The sequence below is a fragment of the Oryctolagus cuniculus genome, chromosome 1 (assembly GCF_051225735.1).
Source record: "Oryctolagus cuniculus isolate XC-2025 breed Fujian yellow rabbit chromosome 1, ASM5122573v1, whole genome shotgun sequence".
NCBI lineage: Eukaryota > Metazoa > Chordata > Mammalia > Lagomorpha > Leporidae > Oryctolagus > Oryctolagus cuniculus.
The window spans coordinates 13,351,151-13,371,337 of NC_142867.1; the positions used below are offsets into that span (position 1 = coordinate 13,351,151).

The 20,187-nt window shown below is 37.2% G+C and overlaps 1 protein-coding gene across 1 annotated transcript; it reads left to right on the forward strand.

The window, feature by feature from the left end:
• The first annotated feature begins 396 nt into the window (after positions 1-396).
• On the forward strand, positions 397-1,335 carry LOC100345055 (olfactory receptor 5B3). Its single transcript, XM_051854326.2, has one exon. It carries the CDS (start codon positions 397-399, stop codon positions 1,333-1,335), a length of 939 nt encoding a protein of 312 aa, XP_051710286.2.
• The last annotated feature ends 18,852 nt before the right edge of the window (positions 1,336-20,187 follow it).

Here is a 20,187-nt window from a genome sequence, read left to right on the forward strand (position 1 = left end):
AATTATCTAGAAGAATTATTAGCAGCATAGACATCTGAGAATTTACTGATGTGGGAAAGGCTGAACTGGTAGATTTTTCAATTTCAGAATTGCAATGTTGGGCAACTCATTAAATTTTTCAGCTTGCAGTTTACAAATTCATGAACATTAAACTCTGAAGAGGGGATCTCTGAGGATCTCCTCTTCAACAGTCTGGAGCCCTACAGAAAACTCATATACTAAATGTCATCTTTAGGATCATGACTTCCTTCATGGAGAATCTTGAAATATATACTTTGATGAAATGAAACAATGCACACTGTCTATAGACATGTCAATTCCATTGGAATCTGTCCTATATTCTGCTCTCTTATTTCTCATTGCTACAGGGCATCTTCTGAGTTTCAAGCAACATTGATGGGGAACAGGACAGATGTGACAGAGTTTATCCTCCTGGGGCTAACCAATGCCCCTGAACTACAAGTCCTCCTCTTTATAATATTCACTCTGATTTACTTCACCAATATGGTTGGGAATCTGGGAATGATTGTGTTGATCCTCTGGGACTCTCGTCTCCACACTCCCATGTACTTTTTCCTTGGTCACCTGTCTCTGGTGGATGTTTGCTACTCTTCAGCAGTCACTCCCACGGTTGTAGCTGGTCTCCTTATGGGAAACAAAGTCATCTCTTACAATGCTTGTGCTGCCCAGATGTTCTGTTTTGCAACCTTTGCCAGTGTGGAAAATTTTCTCTTGGCATTAATGGCTTATGACCGCTATGTAGCAGTGTGTCAACCTTTACATTATACCACCATCATGACAAGAAGTGTATGTGCTTGTCTGACCACAGTCTGCTACACTGGGGGTTTCCTGAATGCTTCCATCCACATTGGAGACACATTCAGTCTCTCTTTCTGTAAGTCCAATGTGGTCCACCACTTCTTCTGTGATGTTCCAGCAGTCATGGTTCTCTCTTGCTCTGATAGACATGTTAGTGAGATAGTTCTTGTTTATGCAGACAGCTTTGTTATTTGTTCTGCTCTGTTTGTTATCTTGATATCTTACACATTCATTTTTATCACCATCCTAAAGATGCGCTCAGCTGCGGGGTACCAGAAGGCTCTATCCACCTGTGTTTCTCACTTCACTGCAGTCTCCATTTTCTATGGGACGCTTATATTCATGTATTTGCAGCCCAGTTCCAGTCATTCTATGGACACAGACAAAATAGTGTCTGTGTTTTATACCATGGTCATCCCCATGCTGAACCCTGTTGTCTACAGCCTGAGGAACAAGGAAGTGAAGCGTGCCTTTAAAAAGGTTGTTATGAAGGCAAAACTGTCTATTGGTTTGTGACTCTAATGTTGTAGGATGCAGAATAACCAAGTTTCACTCCTCTCTGAATTTCTCCAGGCACCTAATAAGATCTTAAGCCCCACATAAGATTCAAATTATAGAAGTAATATTCTTACTTCCTCAAAATATAATATAATATAATATAAATCTTTACTTTTTCTATATTTTAGAAATAATGTACACAGTGACAGATTTGTAATCCCTTGTTCAGAATGGCTAAAATGAAATATAAAATGTGTTGGTTGTATATGTATGTAAAAGGAGGAGACTTTATTTATTCACTGTTTCTATGTGTATTTTCTCTCTCTTATGCCAGTACTAGCAAGGATGTAAAGCAGGGATGAAAACAAGCCCATGAGCAAAATTGCCTGCACATGACCCCTGGGTACTGTACACATGGGAGTGGGAAATTAGCCAGAAGTATATGGAATGAGGCTATTGCCAAAAAATTTAAATAATTAATTAGGATACCATCACACATATGGGACTAACATTGTTTTTTGTTTTACTTGAATAAATATTCTAAGATTTTAATTTGAGAAGAAATATGATAGTGTTATAAATAAAAGTATGCATGTAAAAAGATTTTATGTATTTGTTTGAGAGGCAGAGTCACAGAGAGAGAGGAGGAGACAGAGAGAAAGGTCTTCCATCTGATTGTTCAGTCCCCAGATGGCCAAAACACCCAGAGTTAGCAGATCTGAAGCCAAGAGGCAGGAGTTTTATCTGGGTCTCCCACAAGGGTGCAGGGGCCCAATCACTTGTTGGCTGGCAACAGAGGCTAAAACTTAGCCTACTATACTATAGCACCAGCCCCAGTGTGCACTTTTTCCCCCAAAGAAACCTTTTATTTAAGGAATACAAACTTCATGCATTTCATAATACAAATTTATGAACATACTGATTCTTCCTACCATAAGAGCCGAGCCCTCCTATTCACATTCCCACCCCTCATCCTCCTCCATTCCCTGTTCTCGGTCTTATTTTTAACTAAGATTGATTTTGAAATAACTTTATACAGAGATAATTAACTCTATATTAAGAGTTCAACAAATTATATTAAAAAAACTATTCCTCAACAGTTGAGGCAAGCACTGTTCAAAGTCATTGAATCTTCAAGTTAATTTCACTCCTTTTTTTTAGCATTTTTTGGGAAACTTAATTAACTTTAAGAAAGAACCAAGAATGAAACTTCTTTTGAGAGCACTTAGACATAACTATAACTTACGAGACATAAGAATATCCTCCATTTAATACACTAAAAAGAAGTAAATCTTTGAGAACAAGTTTTATTATTTTTTAAAACCTTTATTTAATGAATGCAAATTTCAAACATACAACTTCAAGAATTGGGTGTTTTTTCTTCCCATACCCATCCTCCCACCCACACTCCCATCTCACCTCCTACTCCCTCTCCCACACCATTCTTCATTAAGCTTCATTTTTAATTAACTTTATTACAGAAGAACAACTCTATACTAAGTAAGAGTTCAACAATTTTCACCCACAAACACACACATACAACATAAAAAGTACGGTTTGAGAACTAATTAACTTTCAGTTAGTTCTCATAGAACAACTCATTAAGGACAGAGATCCTACATGGGGAGTAAGTGCACAGTGACTTCTGCTGTTAATTTAACAATTAACAGTCTTATTTATGACATCAGTGGTCACCTGAGTCTCTAGCCACGAGCTGCTATTGCTATGTAAGCCTTTTGTGATCACAAACTCCATCAGTATTTAGACAAGGCCATAAGCAAAGTGGAAGTTCTCTCCTCCTTTCAGAGAAAAGTAAATCCTTCTTTGAAGGTCCTTTCTTTCCTTGGGTTGTCATTCACAGGGATCCTTCACGTAGGATATTTTTTGCCACAGAGTCTTGGCTTTCCCTGCCTGAATTGCTCTCATGGGCTTTTCAACCACATCGCAATACCTGAAGGGCTGATTCTGAGGTCAGAGTGTTACTTAAAGTGATTGTCATTCTATGAGTCTGCTGTGTGGATTGCTTCCCATGTTGGACAGTCCCTCCTTTTTAATTCTATTATTATTACCAGGCACTTGATGCTATTTATATGATTTCCTTAACACTTAATCTTATGTACATGTTCACTTCAACACTTAATTTGATCACTTTAACAATTAGGATGCCATTTTACAGCTCTACACTTACAAACTTATTCCTCCTTCTGTTATTCTACCCCTTATTTTTTATTGAGATCTATTTTCAATTGACATATAATTAACTCTATGTTAAGTAAAGAGTTCAACATATAGTATGAAGAAGAGAAAAGAAAAAAGAAAAAAAAATCGAAATAAAAATAAAAAACTGTTCCTCACCAGTCAAGAAGAAGGCTGTTCAACTCATGTTTCTCAAAGTGTCAATTTCACTTCTACAGCATTCATTTTAGATGTGCTTTAAGTTCTCACAGAACATGTTCATGGATAATATATAGTATTTGTTCCTTTGGGACAGGCTTATTTCACTAAGTATAAAGCTTTCCAGATTGATCCATTTTGTTGCAAATGATTGGATTTCTTTTTTATTGCTGTGTACTATTCCATAGTGTACATATCCTATAATTTCTTTATCCAGTCTTGGATTGATGAGCATTTAGGTTGATTCCACGTCTTAGCTATTGTGAATTGAGTGACAATAAACAGGGAGGTGGAGATAGCTCTTTTCTTTACTGATTTCATTTCCCTTGGGTAAATTCCCAGGAGTGGGATTACTGGGCCATATGGTAGGTCTATATTTAGATTTTTGAGATATCTCCATAGAGTTTTCTATAGTGGCAGTACCAGCTTACATTCCCACCAACAATGGATTAGGGTACCTTTTTGCCCACATCCTTGTCAGCTTTTGTTTGTTGATATCTGTATGAGGGCCGCAATAATAACCAAAGTGAGGTGAAACCACATTTGTGGTTTTGATTTGCATTTCCCTGATGGCTAGTGATCCTGAACATTTTTCATGAGTCTGTTAGCCATTTGGATTTTCTCTTTTGAAAAATGTTTAAGTCCTTGGCCCATCTCTTAAGTGGGTTGTTTGTTTTGTTGTTGTGGAGTTTCTTGATCTCTTTGTAGATTCTGGTTATTAAGCCTGTATCAGCTGCGTATTTTGCAAATAATTTCTCCCAGTCTTTTGGTTGCATCTTCAATTTCTTGACTGTTTCTTTGGCCATACAGAAATTTCTCAATCTGATGTAATCCCAGTTGTTAATTTTGGCTTTGGCTGCCTATGCTTCTTGGGTCTTTTCCAAGAAGTTTGGCCTGTGCCAATATCTTTCAGGGTTTCTATGATGCTCTCTAAAGATTTAGATCTTTAATTCATGTTTGTGTAAGGTGTAAGGTAGGGGTCTTGCTTCATTCTTCTGCACTTGGAAATCCAGTTTTCACAGCACCATTTGTTAAAGAGACTGTCCTTGCTCCAGGGATTGGTTTTAGCCTCTTGGTCAGTTATAAGTTGGTTGTAGATGTTTGGATTGATTTCTGTGGTTTCTATTCTATTTCATTGGTCTATCCATCTGCTTCAGTCCCAGTACCATGCTGTTTTGATTATAACTGCCCTGTAGTATGTCTTGAAAACTGGTATTCTGATGCCTCCAGCTATGTTTTTGTTGTATAAAATTGCTTTAGCTATTTGAGGTCTCCTGTGCCTCCAAATGAATTTCAGCATAATTTTTCCTAGATCTGAGAAGAATGTCTTTGATATTTTGATTGGTGTCACGTTTAATCTGTAAATTGCTTTTGGAAGAATGGACATTTTGATGATATTGATTCTTCCAAACCAAGAACATGGAAGATTTTTCCATTTTTTGTTTCTATTTCTTTCTTTAATGTTTTGTAATTCTCATCATAGAGATCTTTGACATCCTTGATTAAATTTATTCCAAGGTAGTTGACTTTTTTGTAGCTATTTTGAATGGGATTCACCTTAAAAGTTCTTTCTCAGCCATAGCATAGTCTGTGTATACAAAGGCTGCTGATTTTTTTGCATTGACTCTATATCATGCTACTTTACCAAACTCTACTATGAGTTCTAATAGTTTCTTAGTGGAGTCTTTTGGATCCCCTGTATATAGAATCATGTCACCTGCAAATAGGAATAATTGACTTCCTCCTTCCCAATTTGCATCCCTTTGATTTATTTTTCTTGCTTAATGTCTCTGGCTAAAACTTCCAGTACTATATTGAATAGCAATGGTGAGAGTGGTCATCCTTGTGTGGTTCTGGATCTCAGTGGGAATGCTTCCAACTTTTCCTCATTCAATATGATGCTGGCTGTGGGTTTGTCGTAAATTGCCTTGATTGTGTTTAGGAATGTTTCTTCTATAGCCAATTTGCTTAGAGTGTTCACCAGAAAAAGGTGGTGTATTTTGTCAAATGCTTTCTCTGTACATATTGAGATTGTCATATAGTTTTTGATCTAAAATTGTTAATGTGATGTATCACATTGATTGATTTGCATATGTCGACTACTCTCAATTCCACTCAGCTGTGTGGAATTACTTCCCTTATGAGTAAAACAGAGAGAGAGAGAGAGAGAGAGAAACAACCTGGGTGAGTCACATTTGGCACATCCTTAACCCTGAAGAACCAAACAGAGCTCTATGGTTACACCTATCACAGCCTCTAAGGATCCATCAAAAGCAGACAATCCACTTAATCTAGACTCATAGTATAACGAGAAAAACCACTACAGTGAAGAAACCAAAGAATATCTCCAATATGACAAACAACAAATGCAGAAACCAAGGAAACAAGAATAAGGAAGACACTATGATGTCCCCAAAATGAACAAGACACCTCAATTCAAGATTATGAAGATGATGAGATAGAAGAAATGCAAGAAGCAGATCTCAAAAAATTGATAAGAACATTAAGAAGTTCTCAAAAACAAAATCTTGAACTACAGAAATCCTTACTGGACAGGATAGAAAATCTCTCTTGTGAAAATGAAATATTAAGGAGGAATCAAAATGAAATGAAGCAAATAGTAGAACATGAAACTGTGATAGTGATGAGAAATCATAATGAAATGAAGAATTCAATAGATCAAATGACAAACACATTAGAGAGCCTTAAAAACAGAGTCAGTGAGACAGAATAGAGAATATTGGACTTAGAAGACAGAGCACAGGAAAGTATACAGTCACACCAAAGAAAAGAAGAGGAAATTAGAAATCTGAAAAATATTGTCAGGAATCTACAGGATACTATTAAAAAACCCAACATTCGGGTTCTAGGAGTTCCTGAAGGCATGGAGAGGGAGAAAGGATTAGAAGGCCTTTTTAGTGAGATACTTGCAGAAAATTTCCCAGGTTTGGAGAAGGACAGAGACATCCTAGTACAGGAAGCTCATAGAACCCCTAATAAACACGACCAAAAGAGACCCTCACCACGGCACGTTGTAATTAAACTCACCACAGTGAAACATAAAGAAAAGATCCTAAAATGTGCTAGAGAGAAACGTCAGATTACTCTCAGAGGATCTCCAATCAGACTCACAGCTGACTTCTCATCAGAAACTCTACAAGCTAGGAGGGAATGGCGAGATATAGCCCAGGTACTAAGAGAGAACAACTGCCAGCCCAGAATATTATATCCTGCAAAGCTATCATTTGTGAATGAAGGTGAAATAAAGACCTTCCACAGCAAACAGAAATTGAAAGAATTTGTTGCCACTCGTCCAGCCCTGCAAAAAATGCTTAAAGATGTGTTACACACAGAAACACAGAAACACAGCCATCAATATGAAAGAAGGTAAAGGAAGAAAACCTACCAGTAAAAGATCATGGGAAGCTCAAAGCATATACTAGAAAATATCTTTGGGAAAACGGCAGGGCAAAGTTACTACTTAGCAATAGTCACATTGAACATTAATGGACTCAACTCTCAAGTTAAAAGGCACAGACTAGCTGAATGGAATAAAAAAACAAAACCGATCTATTTGCTGCCTACAAGAAACATAGAACTTCCACAATTTGGAGATAGAAAGAGACATCCAAGTACAAGAAATACACAGAACTCCTAATAGTCATGACCATAAAAGAACTTCACCATGACACATAGTAGAAAACTCACCTTAGTGAAACACAAAGACAGATCTTAATATGTGCATGAGAGAAATGACAAATCACATTCAGAGGAAACCCAATTAGACTCACCCCAGATTTCTCATCACAAACCCTGCAGGCTAGGAGACAATGGAGAGACATATTCCAAGTCCTAAGAGAAAAAAAACTGTCAACCCAGAATACTGTACCCTGCAAATCTCTCATTTGTAAATAAAGGAGAAATAAGGACCTTCCATAACAAGCAGATATTGAAGGAATTTGTAACAACTCACCTAGCCTGACAAAAGATGCCCAAGAATGTGCTACAAACAGAAACACAGAAACAGGAACATTGCTACAAAAGAAGATGAATGCAGAAAATGACCCAGCAAAAGTGCAAATGAAATCCAAAATACATCAACATCACTATTTAAGGAAACATGGCACAGCAAAGATGGTATTTAAAAATAGTCACACTGAATGTAAATGGCCTCAACTCCCCAGTTAAAAGACAGAGACTGGCTAAATGGATTAAAAAAGGAAACTCATCTATTTGCTGCCTACAAGAAACACACCTTACCAACAAAGATGCATGCAGATTGAAAGTGAAAGGATGGAAAAAAATAAACCCTGCTAAAAGAAATTTAAAAAAGAGCTTGTCTGGGCATCCTAATTTCAGGCAAAATAGACTTTCACACAAAAACTATTAAAAGAGACAAAGAAGGACTGGGACACTATATAATGATTTTTTAACTTATTTAATGAATATAAATTTCTGAAGTACAGCCTATGGATTACAATGGCTTTTCCCCACCATAAATCCCTCCCACCCGCAACCCTCCCTCTCCTGCTCCCTCCCCCCTTCCATTCACATCAATATTCATTTTCAATGATCTTTATATACAGAAGATCAATTTAGTATATATTAAGTAAAGATTTCAACAGTTTGCACCCACACAGAAACACAAAGTGAAAAATACTGTTTGAATACTAGTTATAGCATTAAATCACAATGTACAGCACATTAAGGACAGAGATCCTACATGAGGAGTAAGTGCACAGAGACTCCTATTGTTGACTTAACAAATTGACACTCTTGTTTATGGTGTCAGTAATCACCTGAGGCACTTGTCATGAGTCGCCAAGGCTATGGAAGCCTTTTGAGTTCGCTGACTCTGTTCATATTTAGACAAGGTCATAGTCAAAGTGGAAGTTCTCTCCTCCCTTCAGAGAAAGGTACCTCCTTCTTTGATGACCTGTTCTTTCCACTGGGATCTCACTCACAGAGATCTTTCATTTAGGTGGTTTTTTTTTTTTTTTTTTTTTTTTTTTTTTTTTTTTTTGCCACAGTGTCTTGGCTTTCCATGCCTGAAATACTCTCATGGGCTCTTCACCCAGATCCGAATGCCTTAAGGGCTGATTCTGAGGCCAGAGTGCTGTTTAGGACATCTGCCATTCTATGAGTCTGCTGTATATCCCGCTTCCCATGTTGGATGGTTCTCTCCATTTTTGATTCTATCAGTTAGTATTTATTTGCAGACACTGGTCTTGTTTATGTGATCCCTTTGACTCTTAGTCCTTTCATTATGATCAATTGTGAACTGAGATTGATCACTTGGACTAGTGAGATGGCATTGGTACATGCCACCTTGATGGGATTGTATTGGAATCCCCTGGTATGTTTCTAACTCTACCATTTGGGGCAAGTCAGCTTGAGCATGTGCCAAACTGTACATCTCTTCCCTCTCTTATTCCCACTCTTATATTTAACAAGGATCAGTTTTCAGTTAAGTTTCAACACTTAAGAAAAACTGTGTATTAATTACAGAATTCAACCAATAGTATTAAGTATAACAACCAAAAAAAAAATACTAAAAGGGATAAGGTATTAAGTTGTTCATCAACAGTCAGGGAAAGGGCTGATCAAGTCATCATTTCTCATAGTGTCCATTTTACTTTAATAGGTTTCCTTTTTGACTCTCAGTTAGTTATCTTTGATCAGGGAGAACATATGATATTTGTCCCTTTGGAACTGGCTTATTTCACTCAGCATGATGTTTTCCAGATTCCTCCATTTTGTTGCAAATGACCAGATTTCATTGTTTTTGACTGCTGTATAGTATTCTAGAGAGTACATATCCCATTATTTCTTTATCCAGTCTACTGTTGATGGGCATTTGGGTTGATTCCGGGTCTTAGTTATTGTGAATTGAGCTGCATTAAACATTAAGGTGCAGACTGCTTTTTTGTTTGCCAATTTAATTTCCTTTGGGTAAATTCCAAGGAGTGGGATGGCTGGGTCATTTTGTAGGGCTATATTCAGGTTTCTGAGGAATCTCCAGACTGTCTTCCATAATTGCTTTACCAGTTTGCATTCCCACCAACAGTGGATTAGTGTTCCTTTTTCCCCACATTCTCTCCAGCATCTTTTGTTGGCAGATTTTTGTATGTGAGCCATTCTAACCAGGCTGAGGTGAAACCTTATTGTGGTTACATAAATTGCTTTGATTGTATTGAGGAATGTTCCTTCTATACCCAATTTGCTTAGAGTTTTCATCATGAACGGGTGTTGTATTTTATCAAATGCTTTCTCTGCATCTATTGAGATAATCATATGGTTTTTCTTCTGCAGTCTCTTAATGTGGTGTATCACGTTGATTGTTTTGTGCACATTGAATCATCCCTGCATACCAGGGATAAATCCCACTTGGTCTGGGTGGATGATTTTCTGATATGTTATTGCATTCTATTGGCGAGAATTTTATTGAGGATTTTTGCATCTATGTTCATCAGGGATATTGGTCTGTAATTCTCTTTAAATGCTGCATCTTTTTCCGGCTTAGGAATTAAGGTGATGCTGGCTTCATAGAAAGAATTTGGGAGGATTCCCTCTTTTTTGATTGTTCTGAATAGTTTGAGAAGAATTGGAGTTAGTTCTTCTTTACATGTCTGGTAGAATTCAGCAGCGAATCCATCTGGTCCCGGGCTTTTCTTTGTTGGGAGGGCCTTTATTACTGTTTCAATTTCTGTCTCAGTTATGGGTCTGTTTAGGTTTTTGATGTCTTCCTGGTTCAATTTAGGTAGATTGCATGTGTCCAGGAATCTATCCATTTCTGATGGGTTTCCCTATTTGCTGGCATAAAAGTCCTTGTAGTAATTTCTGATGATTCTTTTTATTTCCATGGTGTCTGTTGTTACATTTCCTTTTTCATCTCTGATTTTATTGATTTGGGTCTTTTCTCTTCTTTTTTTAGTTAGTTGGGCCAGTGGAGTGTCAATTTTGTTTATTTTTTCAAAAATCCACCTCCTCGTTTGGCTGAATTTTTGTAATTTTTTTTATTCAATCCTGTTGATTTCTTCTCTGATTTTAATTATTTCTCTTCTCCTACTAGATTTGGGTCTGGTTTGCTGCAGATATTCTAGATCCTTGAGATGCATTGAAAGCTCATTTATTTGGTGCCTTTCCAATTTCTTGATGTAGGCACCTATTGATATAAACTTTCCTTTCAACACTGCTTTTGCTGTATCCCATAAGTTTTGGTATGTTGTGCTGTTATCCTCATTTACTTCCAGAAATTTTTTGATTTCTCTTTTGATTTCTTCTATGACCTAGTGTTCATTTTGGAGCATGTTGTTCAATCTCCATGTGTTTGCATACTCTCTAGGGATTCCTGGGTTGCTAATTTCCACCTTCATTCCGCTGTGGTCTGAGAAACTGCATGGTATGATTCTAATTCTTTTAAATTTGCAGAGACTTGCTTTATGGCCTAGTATGTGGTCAATCCTAGAGAAGGTTCCATGCACTGCTGAGAAGAATGTAAATGTTTTATGTGTAGGATGGAAAGTTCTGTAGAGGCCGGCGCCACGTCTCACTAGGCTAATCCTTTGCCTTGCGGTGCCAGCACACCGGGTTCTAGTCCCGGTCAGGGTGCCGGATTCTGTCCCGGTTGCCTCTCTTCCAGGCCAGCTCTCTTCTGTGGCCAGGGAGTGCAGTGGAGGATGGCCCAAGTGCTTGGGCCCTGCACCCCATGGGAGACCAGGATAAGTACCTGGCTCCTGCCATCGGATCAGCGCAGTGCACCGGCCACAGCGCGCTGGCCTTGGCGGCCATTGGAGGGTGAACCAATGGCAAAAGGAAGACCTTTCTCTCTGTCTCTCTCTCACTGTCCACTCTGTCTGTCAAAAAATTTAAAAAAAATTAAAAAAAAAGTTCTGTAGATATCTTTTAGATCCATTTGGGCTGTAGTGTCGATTAAATCTGCTGTTTCCTTGTTGATCTTCTGTCCTGTTGATCTGTCTATTTCTGAGAGTGGAGTATTGAAGTCCCCCAGTACTATTGTCTTGGAGTCTAAGTCTCCCTTTAAGTTCTTTAACATATCTTTAGTTTATTTTGTTTGATATTAATATTTCTACACCTGGTTTTTTTTTTTGGTTTCTGTTGGGATGAAATATCTTTTTCCAACCTTTAACTTTCAGTCTGCATTCATCTTTGTTGTGTGCTGGTTGGGGCCATAGAGCCCCAGTCATTGCCCTGGGGTGAGGCCAAGTGCCCAGGGTCACTGAATTGGGCATGATAGATGTGCTCTATTGTCAGCAGGGGCAGGGATATTCACACTGGCTGGTGTGATCCGTCTCACCTCTCTTCTGATGAGGCACTCAGTGTCCCAGATGAGCCTACAGTGGCTGCACACACCACCCACACAGGACCTTTAACCATGCAAAGGATGTGTGCAGTCTTCATTGTGAACAAGGAACCCTCTGCAATGACCCACCCTGGGTACTCAGGGAACTCTAAGCCCATAACCAGAAATAATGATTTCCCAGAGAACCAGCTACCCCCACCATTCCCTATTGTGCACAGAATTCACACAGTCATTGCACACAAGATTCCGACAGTCACAAGGAGCAGGGGCTCAACTCGCAGCCCCATGAGACTGCTCCATCCATGGAGTGAGCTAAGGGATAACTAGAATCTGCTGCCAGCTTCCTGTTGGTGCTCTGTCTTGGCAATTTGAACACAGGTATGCATGAAAGTAGTTAGGCTCATGGGCCTAACTGGGTGTTCCACTCCTTGACAACCCTACAGGCCAAAGTGAGTTGGGACATCAGGTTTATCCCTGTGATAAAATCTAGTAGGCCATGCTCGAGCCGCGGAAGTCCATAGTTGCATTATTATTTAAAAATAATATTTAAGATATAGAAATTTCAAGAATTTCATATATACAAATTTAGGAACATAGTGATTCCTCCTACCCTACCCTCTTTCCTGCCATACACTCACATGTTTTCCTCCTCTGTCTCCTATTCCCATTCTTATTTTTTATAAAGATCTATTTTCTGATAATTTTATACTCATAAGATTAACCCCAAGCTAAGTAAAGAGTTTAACAATTATTATGAAGAAAAATAAAACTGTTCTTCAACAGTCAAGACAAAGGCTATTCAAAATCATCACACCTCAAAGTGTTAATAACACTCCTATAGATTAGCTTTTAAGTATTCTATTAGTTACTACATATCAGAGAGAACATATGTATTTGTATTTATGTTTTGGGACTGGCTTATTTCACTAAGTATTTTGGTTTCCAGTTGCATCTATTTTTTGCACATTACAGTATTCTAGTGTATGTATAATTATATAAGTATAATTATATATTTACATATATATATATATATGATGTCCTTATGCAATCTTCAGTTGAATGGGCATCTGGGTTGATTCCATATCTTAGCCATTGTGAACAGAGCTGCCAGAAACAGGGTACAGATCTCTTTCATATGCTGATTTGTTTTGGTTTGGGTAAATTCCCAAAGGTGGGAAGGCTGGGTCATATGGTAGGTCTCTTTTCAGATTTCTGAGGTACCTCCATACAGTATTCCACAGTAGCTGTACCAGTTTACATTCCCACCAACATTGGATCCTGATCATTTTTCTTTTTTTTTTTTTTTGCAGGCCAGAAGCTTCTCAGCTGGATATAATCCCATTTGTCAATTTTGGCTTTCATTATTTGTACTTCTGTGGTCTTTTCCAAGAATTCTTAGCCTATGTCAATGTCTCTGAATTTCATTTTAATACAGTTTTTTATATAGGACAAGTTCTCAGAGCTACAAGTTTGAAATCAATTTTGTTGAACTAAAACATAGAATGAGAAAGGTCAGGGCCAATGCTGTGGTGTAGTAGGTTAGATCTCCACCTGTGGCACCAGCATCTCACATTCTAGTCTCAATTGCTCCACTTCCAATTGAGCTCCCTGCTGATGGCCAGGGAAAGCAGCAGAAGGTGGCCCAAGTGCTTGGGCCCCTGCAACCACATGGGAGATCCAGAGGAAGTTCCTGGCTCCTGGCTTCAGATCAACCCAATTCTGGCCTTTGTGGCCATTTGCAGAATGAACCAGCTGATAGAAGGTCTCTCTCAGGCACAGAACAAATTGGAGTCTAGACTGGAGTTACATTGAAACTCTTCAAGGTGATTGGAACAAAATTTTTGCTACATGTGAATCACCCCATTCTTCAATCTATTTTAGACTTTATACTCTGGATTGGCTCATCTTTGTTGTCCTGAATCTCCTGTGACAATTAAAAGATTTCCCAAAATGTGTTTCTGCTTACTATGATAGTTATTTAAGGTGGATTCAAAAGAAAAAAAAATTAGATGCACTGTGAAGAGAAAAAGAAACAAATAAGGGGGATAATCAGGATTCTTTTTTTTTTTTTTTCTGTCTCTGGCTCTCATCCATTTCCACGCCTTTTCTTTCCCCTTTCTCATCCTCTTTCTCATTTTCTGCCTCTATCCTAAGCTGAAGGGAAGCTAAGGGAACTATATCCCAAGTGGTTTGGCTTTTGACTACAGGAAATTAAGACAAGTATTGATAGAATAAAGTGGAAGTAGAAAGGAAGAAAAACTAAAAGAATTTTTAAAAGGATTCATAGCAATCTAATGAGTCATGAGTTCATGGACACAGATTGATTACATGGTTTTAAGAATTATAATTATGGATTCCTGTTACTTTATGATGGATTGTCTTTAAAGATATAAAAATTAGGAAAACTTTATAAAGCACTGATTATACAAGAAAAAGACAAGTTGTATACAGGTTATGAATTTTTTTCTGTTTCATTGCCTGAATGATATTTCTATTTATTAATTTTTTCCTAAGATAAAAGTCCTTTATATCTTTCCCTGCTGAAAGCCTCCGCATATAATCTTTCCTTGTATGTGTCATGCAAGTTACCAAGAGCCCAATCAGAATTTACATCTTAGAGAAGGAAGATTTCACTCTAATCAAACAATCACTATTTTAGTTACTTTTAATTATTATTATTATTATTATTATCAAATTATTCAGGACTCTCCCTTAATATTTATTATAAAGCCAAAATTGGAATAATGAGGCTGACTTATGAATTACCAAAGGGTCTTGTAGCATGGTCTTCAATATGTACCCTTAGAAGGAAGAACTGTTATTCTTTATTTTGGAGCTTTCTGAGTTCGATTTCAAACTTCCTGATTTGTTTTCAAGTCAAAATTCAAGAGTTGAACCAGTAATGTGAAGACCTAGGCTGTCCTAAAAGATAAATGTTCATATGGGCAACAGCTTCTGTGGTGATGAAAAACACCAGGTCCTTACTTGCATACTGATGAACACAGAATACAAATGAATTCTTTTTAAGGACAAGTATTCTAAGTTAGCATATTTACCTTTCCCCCATTTCTTATTCCCTCTCCTCCCAAAAGAGAAATCATTGCAAAAAACTGCAGTCAGGCCAGGCTTCAGAGCTTGGTTGTGTAGTATGCTGCTAGCATTGATGCTGAACTTAACAGCATTCTTTTATCATCTTATTGTTGATGTATTTATACATATGTGTAGTGTTTATCAAATTTTATTACAGAAGATGCTAACTAGAGTTTTAGGGAACTGAGGGAATAGCTGATGTGCCCAAGTAATCATGCATTGAATTCAATATTTTATATTAAACCCTCAGTGTTGAAAAAAGATGCCTCCTATCACTTAAATTGTCCTTTTATAGCTCTTATCCCATTTAACCAAAGATGACACTTGTAGATTTTCTTTCCTTCTCTGATATTTTCAGAAGTTTAATCTTAATGTTTCTTAAACTTGAACTAAATGTTACCAGAAGATGAAGTGATTCTTTGGGGATGAAATATGTTTGTGGCGATTTTGATTCCCTTAAGTTACTGAAAACTTAGAAATTTTGTAATTGAGAAACATGATAAAGATGTGAGAATTCATATCACTTAAGCCCTTCTCTTTTAGGAACATTTTATCTCAGGTAGTTTTTATTTTCTTGAATTGATACATGTGCTTCCTTCTCTCCCCTTCCCACTTTATTCTTCATTGTTTCATGGTGTTGCTGCAGCATATTTTGCCCTCAGAAAAGTCAGGTAAATTGATTATTCTACAGAAAATCTTTAATCCTTTAAAAATACATTTGGGAAAGGTGGCTAGCTAGCCATTATCAAAACTAGAGGAGGGCAGCAAGTAGAGTTTGATGCCTCAGTAAGAGATAGCACTAGCTAAAAGTAAGTCCTGGCTGGATTTTAGAGGAATTAAACATAATTTATCCTCTTGCAATAAGAGATCTGCCTTTAATACCACTGGATGTCTTCCTTATTTTGTGGCCATCATTATAGCAACTCTCTTTAGAGAAATTCCTTTTCTGCTATACTTTGAGCCAAAATTGTGGTTGCTTTTAGAACAAAAACAGTTTTTCTGATCTTTCTCTTTACTATGATCCAGAGAAGTGTTGCCTTCATTTTGGTAATTTAGCTGATAGAGAGTGCTGAGATATGTTAAATTAACCCTCCAGAAATATGGCTTCCATGTAGGTAGGGAGAGTTGTAGGAACTATGGGTATAAGGCTTGTGTTTATTTTATTATACTGGACTTTCAGCCTGGTAATGGCATCAGTTACTTTTCTGGAATAAATTGAAGGCTGAGCTAGAACACTCATCAGATGTTCTTTTATGGGTCTTTTAAGTTCATTTATCAAAAGTGACTATCATTTTGGCATCACTTTCTTAGGCTTTATTTTCCAACTTTATTAAATTAGGCCTATCTTACATAATTTCTATCAGTTATACTTGGCAGCATGGCATTTTATTTTTTATAATTTAGTGAAAATCAGCACCATAAAAACTGATAGTGAATAGAATAGTTAATGGGTGAGGAAGTGAGAGAGACACCCAGTAACCACGTTTTCCCTGGACTCTTATGCAAGGGTACATGCTGGATGGCTTCATTCAGATTATGATACAGATAGAATCACATCTTGACTTTTGGTCTGGATTAAAGTGGATATGGAAGTAGTTAGAGATTTAAGCAAGTGCCTTGTGTTTCCTGGAAACTATTGAAACTCATTTGGATGCAAGATTCTCAGATGGTGATAATTAATTACACCCTCTACCTTTTTCTTGGGATAATTTGGAGTCATATAATAAAGTCCCAAATGTCCTTGATTTGCCATTTTTGTTCGCATGAAACTATTCAAATTTGATTTTGTTCCTACATTATATATGATGGAGAAGCCAGAATTACCTGGCAGAATTTAATTCTTCCTTGGATCTAGTTCCATTTTTAATGTTGGGTTCCTTTTTCAAATCTGATTACTCTAGCTGGAGCTCTCTAGAATAACTTAAAACATTTTTACCAAGTCCCTGGTCACAAAAGGTCAAAAGAATTCTCATTTCTTAAGGTGCTCAACAAATCACCTGTATTTTGAGATGGTAGTCTTTCAAGCTACTGTTACTTACAACCCTTCTCAGTGATGATGAAATACTGAGTTCCCATCATGGTGCACTCATCTGAACCTCTTGTGGTATATTTCAATAAATTACATTCTCAATCTTAGAGAACATGGACATTTTAGTGTTTGGAATACCCCAGATTTTAAAAGGTTTTTCTTTGTTTTAGGTTAGCTTCTTCTCTTCCCGATGCCATAAAATATAACAGGTTAGATATTCTAGCCACCTCCCCCAAATGTTTTTCACTTTTTTAAATTGTATAATAACCAGTATATTCATCCAGTGGCATGCAATTGACAAGTACTATGGATATTTAATATGATGGTAAATAATTTTAACTATTTTTGCTATAATTTTATAGGAGGAATGGGCTGTAAAAGAAATCTATAAACCACAGAGTGCATTTAGGAAACTTTATATTTTATAGAAGGTCATTAATGTGTCCTTAATTCAAGATATAAGGTATACAGTTTACACAACCTTTGTTCTCCTCATACAAAGTTTTTATTCATTTTCCTATAGGTCAGCACTTTCATTGTTCCTTGTACTGCTTATGCAGACTTGTTTTCAGCTTCCTTTATTTGTGCTTTTCAGAGTTGTCATACTCATGGCAGTTGTGTTTGTGGCACCATAAATGCCAAAATTCATGGGAAACTTAATGAGTGATTGCCTAAGTATTATTTCCCTTCAAGGGGAGAGTGATCCAACATGGGAAGTGAGATACTCAGCAGACTCATAGAATGGCGGATGTCCTAAATAGCACTCTGGCCTCAGAATCAGCCCTAAAGGCATTCGGATCTGGCTGAAAAGCCCATGAGAGTATTTCAGGCATGGAAAGCCAAGACACTCTGGCAAAAAGATCTCTGTGAGTGAGATCCCAGTGGAAAGAACAGGTCTTCAAAGAGGGAGGTGCCTTTCTCTGAAGGGAGGAGAGAACCTCCACTTTGACTATGAGCTTGTCTAAACAAGATAAGAATCGGAGAACTCAGGGGGCTTCCATAGCCTTGGAAACTCATGACTGGTGCATAGGGAGATTACTGATGCCATAAACAGGAGTGTCAATTTGTAAAGTCAACAACAGGAGTCACTGTGCACTTACTCCTCATGTAGGATCTCTGTCCTTAATGTGCTGTACACTGAGGCTTAATGCTATAACGAGTACTCAAACAGTATATTTCACTTTGTGTTTCTATGGGGGTGCAAACTGTTGAAATCTTTACTTAATGTACACTAAACTGATCTTCTGTTAAAAAAAAAAAAAAAAAAAAAAAGAAACTATCAATTCCCAACTTGACTCTCACTGGGATTAAACATGACAATAGGTCTGATCTGATTTCATCATCATTTAAAAAAAATCATCTATTATTTTTCACTTTATGTTTCTGTGTGGGAACAAACTGTTGAAATCCTTACTTAAGGTATAATAAGCTGATCTTCTGTATACTAAGATAATCGAAAATGAATCTTGATGTGAATGGAAAGGGAGAGGGAGTGGGAAAGGGGAGGGTGGTGGGTGGGAGGGACGGTATGGGGGGGAAAGCCATTGTAACCCATGAGACGTACTTTGGAAATTTATATTCATTAAATAAAAGATAAAAAAAAAAAAATTGGGATGGTGCCACAATAGCCAGAGAAAATGGATGGCTTTTTTGAAGGCCATGTAGGTTCCATGACATCTGGTCATGGTGTATTGCTTTAAGGGCACAGAAAAACATTCTATCTTAACTTGCCTTATGTGACCATAAATCCTTGCTGTGCAGAGTGGAGCTTATTTTATTATACTACTTCGTATAATGAAAATAAGTCACATTCGGGGGGGGGGCTGGAAATTTTCTTTTCTTTTGTTTCTTTTTGAGAAACTCCTATGTAGAAATCAGAGCTACTCACTACCTTGTGCTCTTGATTGTCCACAAGGATTATTTGTAGTCCCTTTTTTATCCCACATTGGAATTGCCCTCCTCTTCTAGATTGCCTCCCCTTCGTGATAATCATGATATCAGGACAGCGAATGTGTAGTGTGTAACATCAAATGCGGTGAGGTATTCTGAAATCCTGCAGCATGGACACAGAATCTCTGTAGTTAATAAATTAGCTATGGCTGAATTGTTAGCATGGATTGTCAGAAGACTGTCAGGTCTTAGTGAGGAGGAGAAAGATAAGTGATATAAAAATTAGAGACGAGTGGAAGGAAACCACTCCCTTACTGATATTAGTAATATTCCATGTAGTTAATGGTCTAAAAATTATATTTATTTCTTAAAATCCAGGATTGGTGCTGGTAACATAGAAATATTGCCTTTTCTGTACATTCCTCATTATTGGTTCCCCAGAAAATAATTAAGAGTTTATGAAACCAGATTAAATATCCATGTTCACTCAGCCTTATTTTTTCAAATAAAAATTTGAATTTTCAGCTTTTGTGTATTTGGTGTTCATCACTGTTCATGTATTTCCCTTTGCACTTTGGGTACAGTGAGTGGCATTAGTGTGCACTAGCTGCGAATTTACAGCACCTTATGGAACTAACTAGTGTTTATTTATTATAATAGAAAAGTTAAGCTGCATTTCTGTAGATAATTGACTTTGCAGAGTGTAAAGCTATCATATTTTCCAACGGGATTTACTCTTTCATCCGTAATTGTTTTTGAAAAATCTTAAATAGTGTAACATTCCTTTATATCCTTTTTAATAGTTTTGAATCTGGAGTAGAAGGGATTGTTTTTTCCCAAAAAGGGCTTCATCATTGCTATCTTTTAAGCATGCTTAGGGATCCAGTTATAATCAATGAACTTTAACAGTTTATGGCCTCCTATGTCAGCACTGCAGTGATTGGTTGTAAATATTATATTGATTACTATTTTCCCTCTGTAGCATGTAATTGCTATGTTTTTGCTAATAAGGTGTGACTAGAAACAAATGTGAAAGATCACTTAAACCAAAGCCAGTTTAAAGGAGTGTTATCTCCTGTTGGTTTACCTTCACCTCAGAATTGCAAGAATATTACAATGCATAGTGAATAATTGTTTATAACAT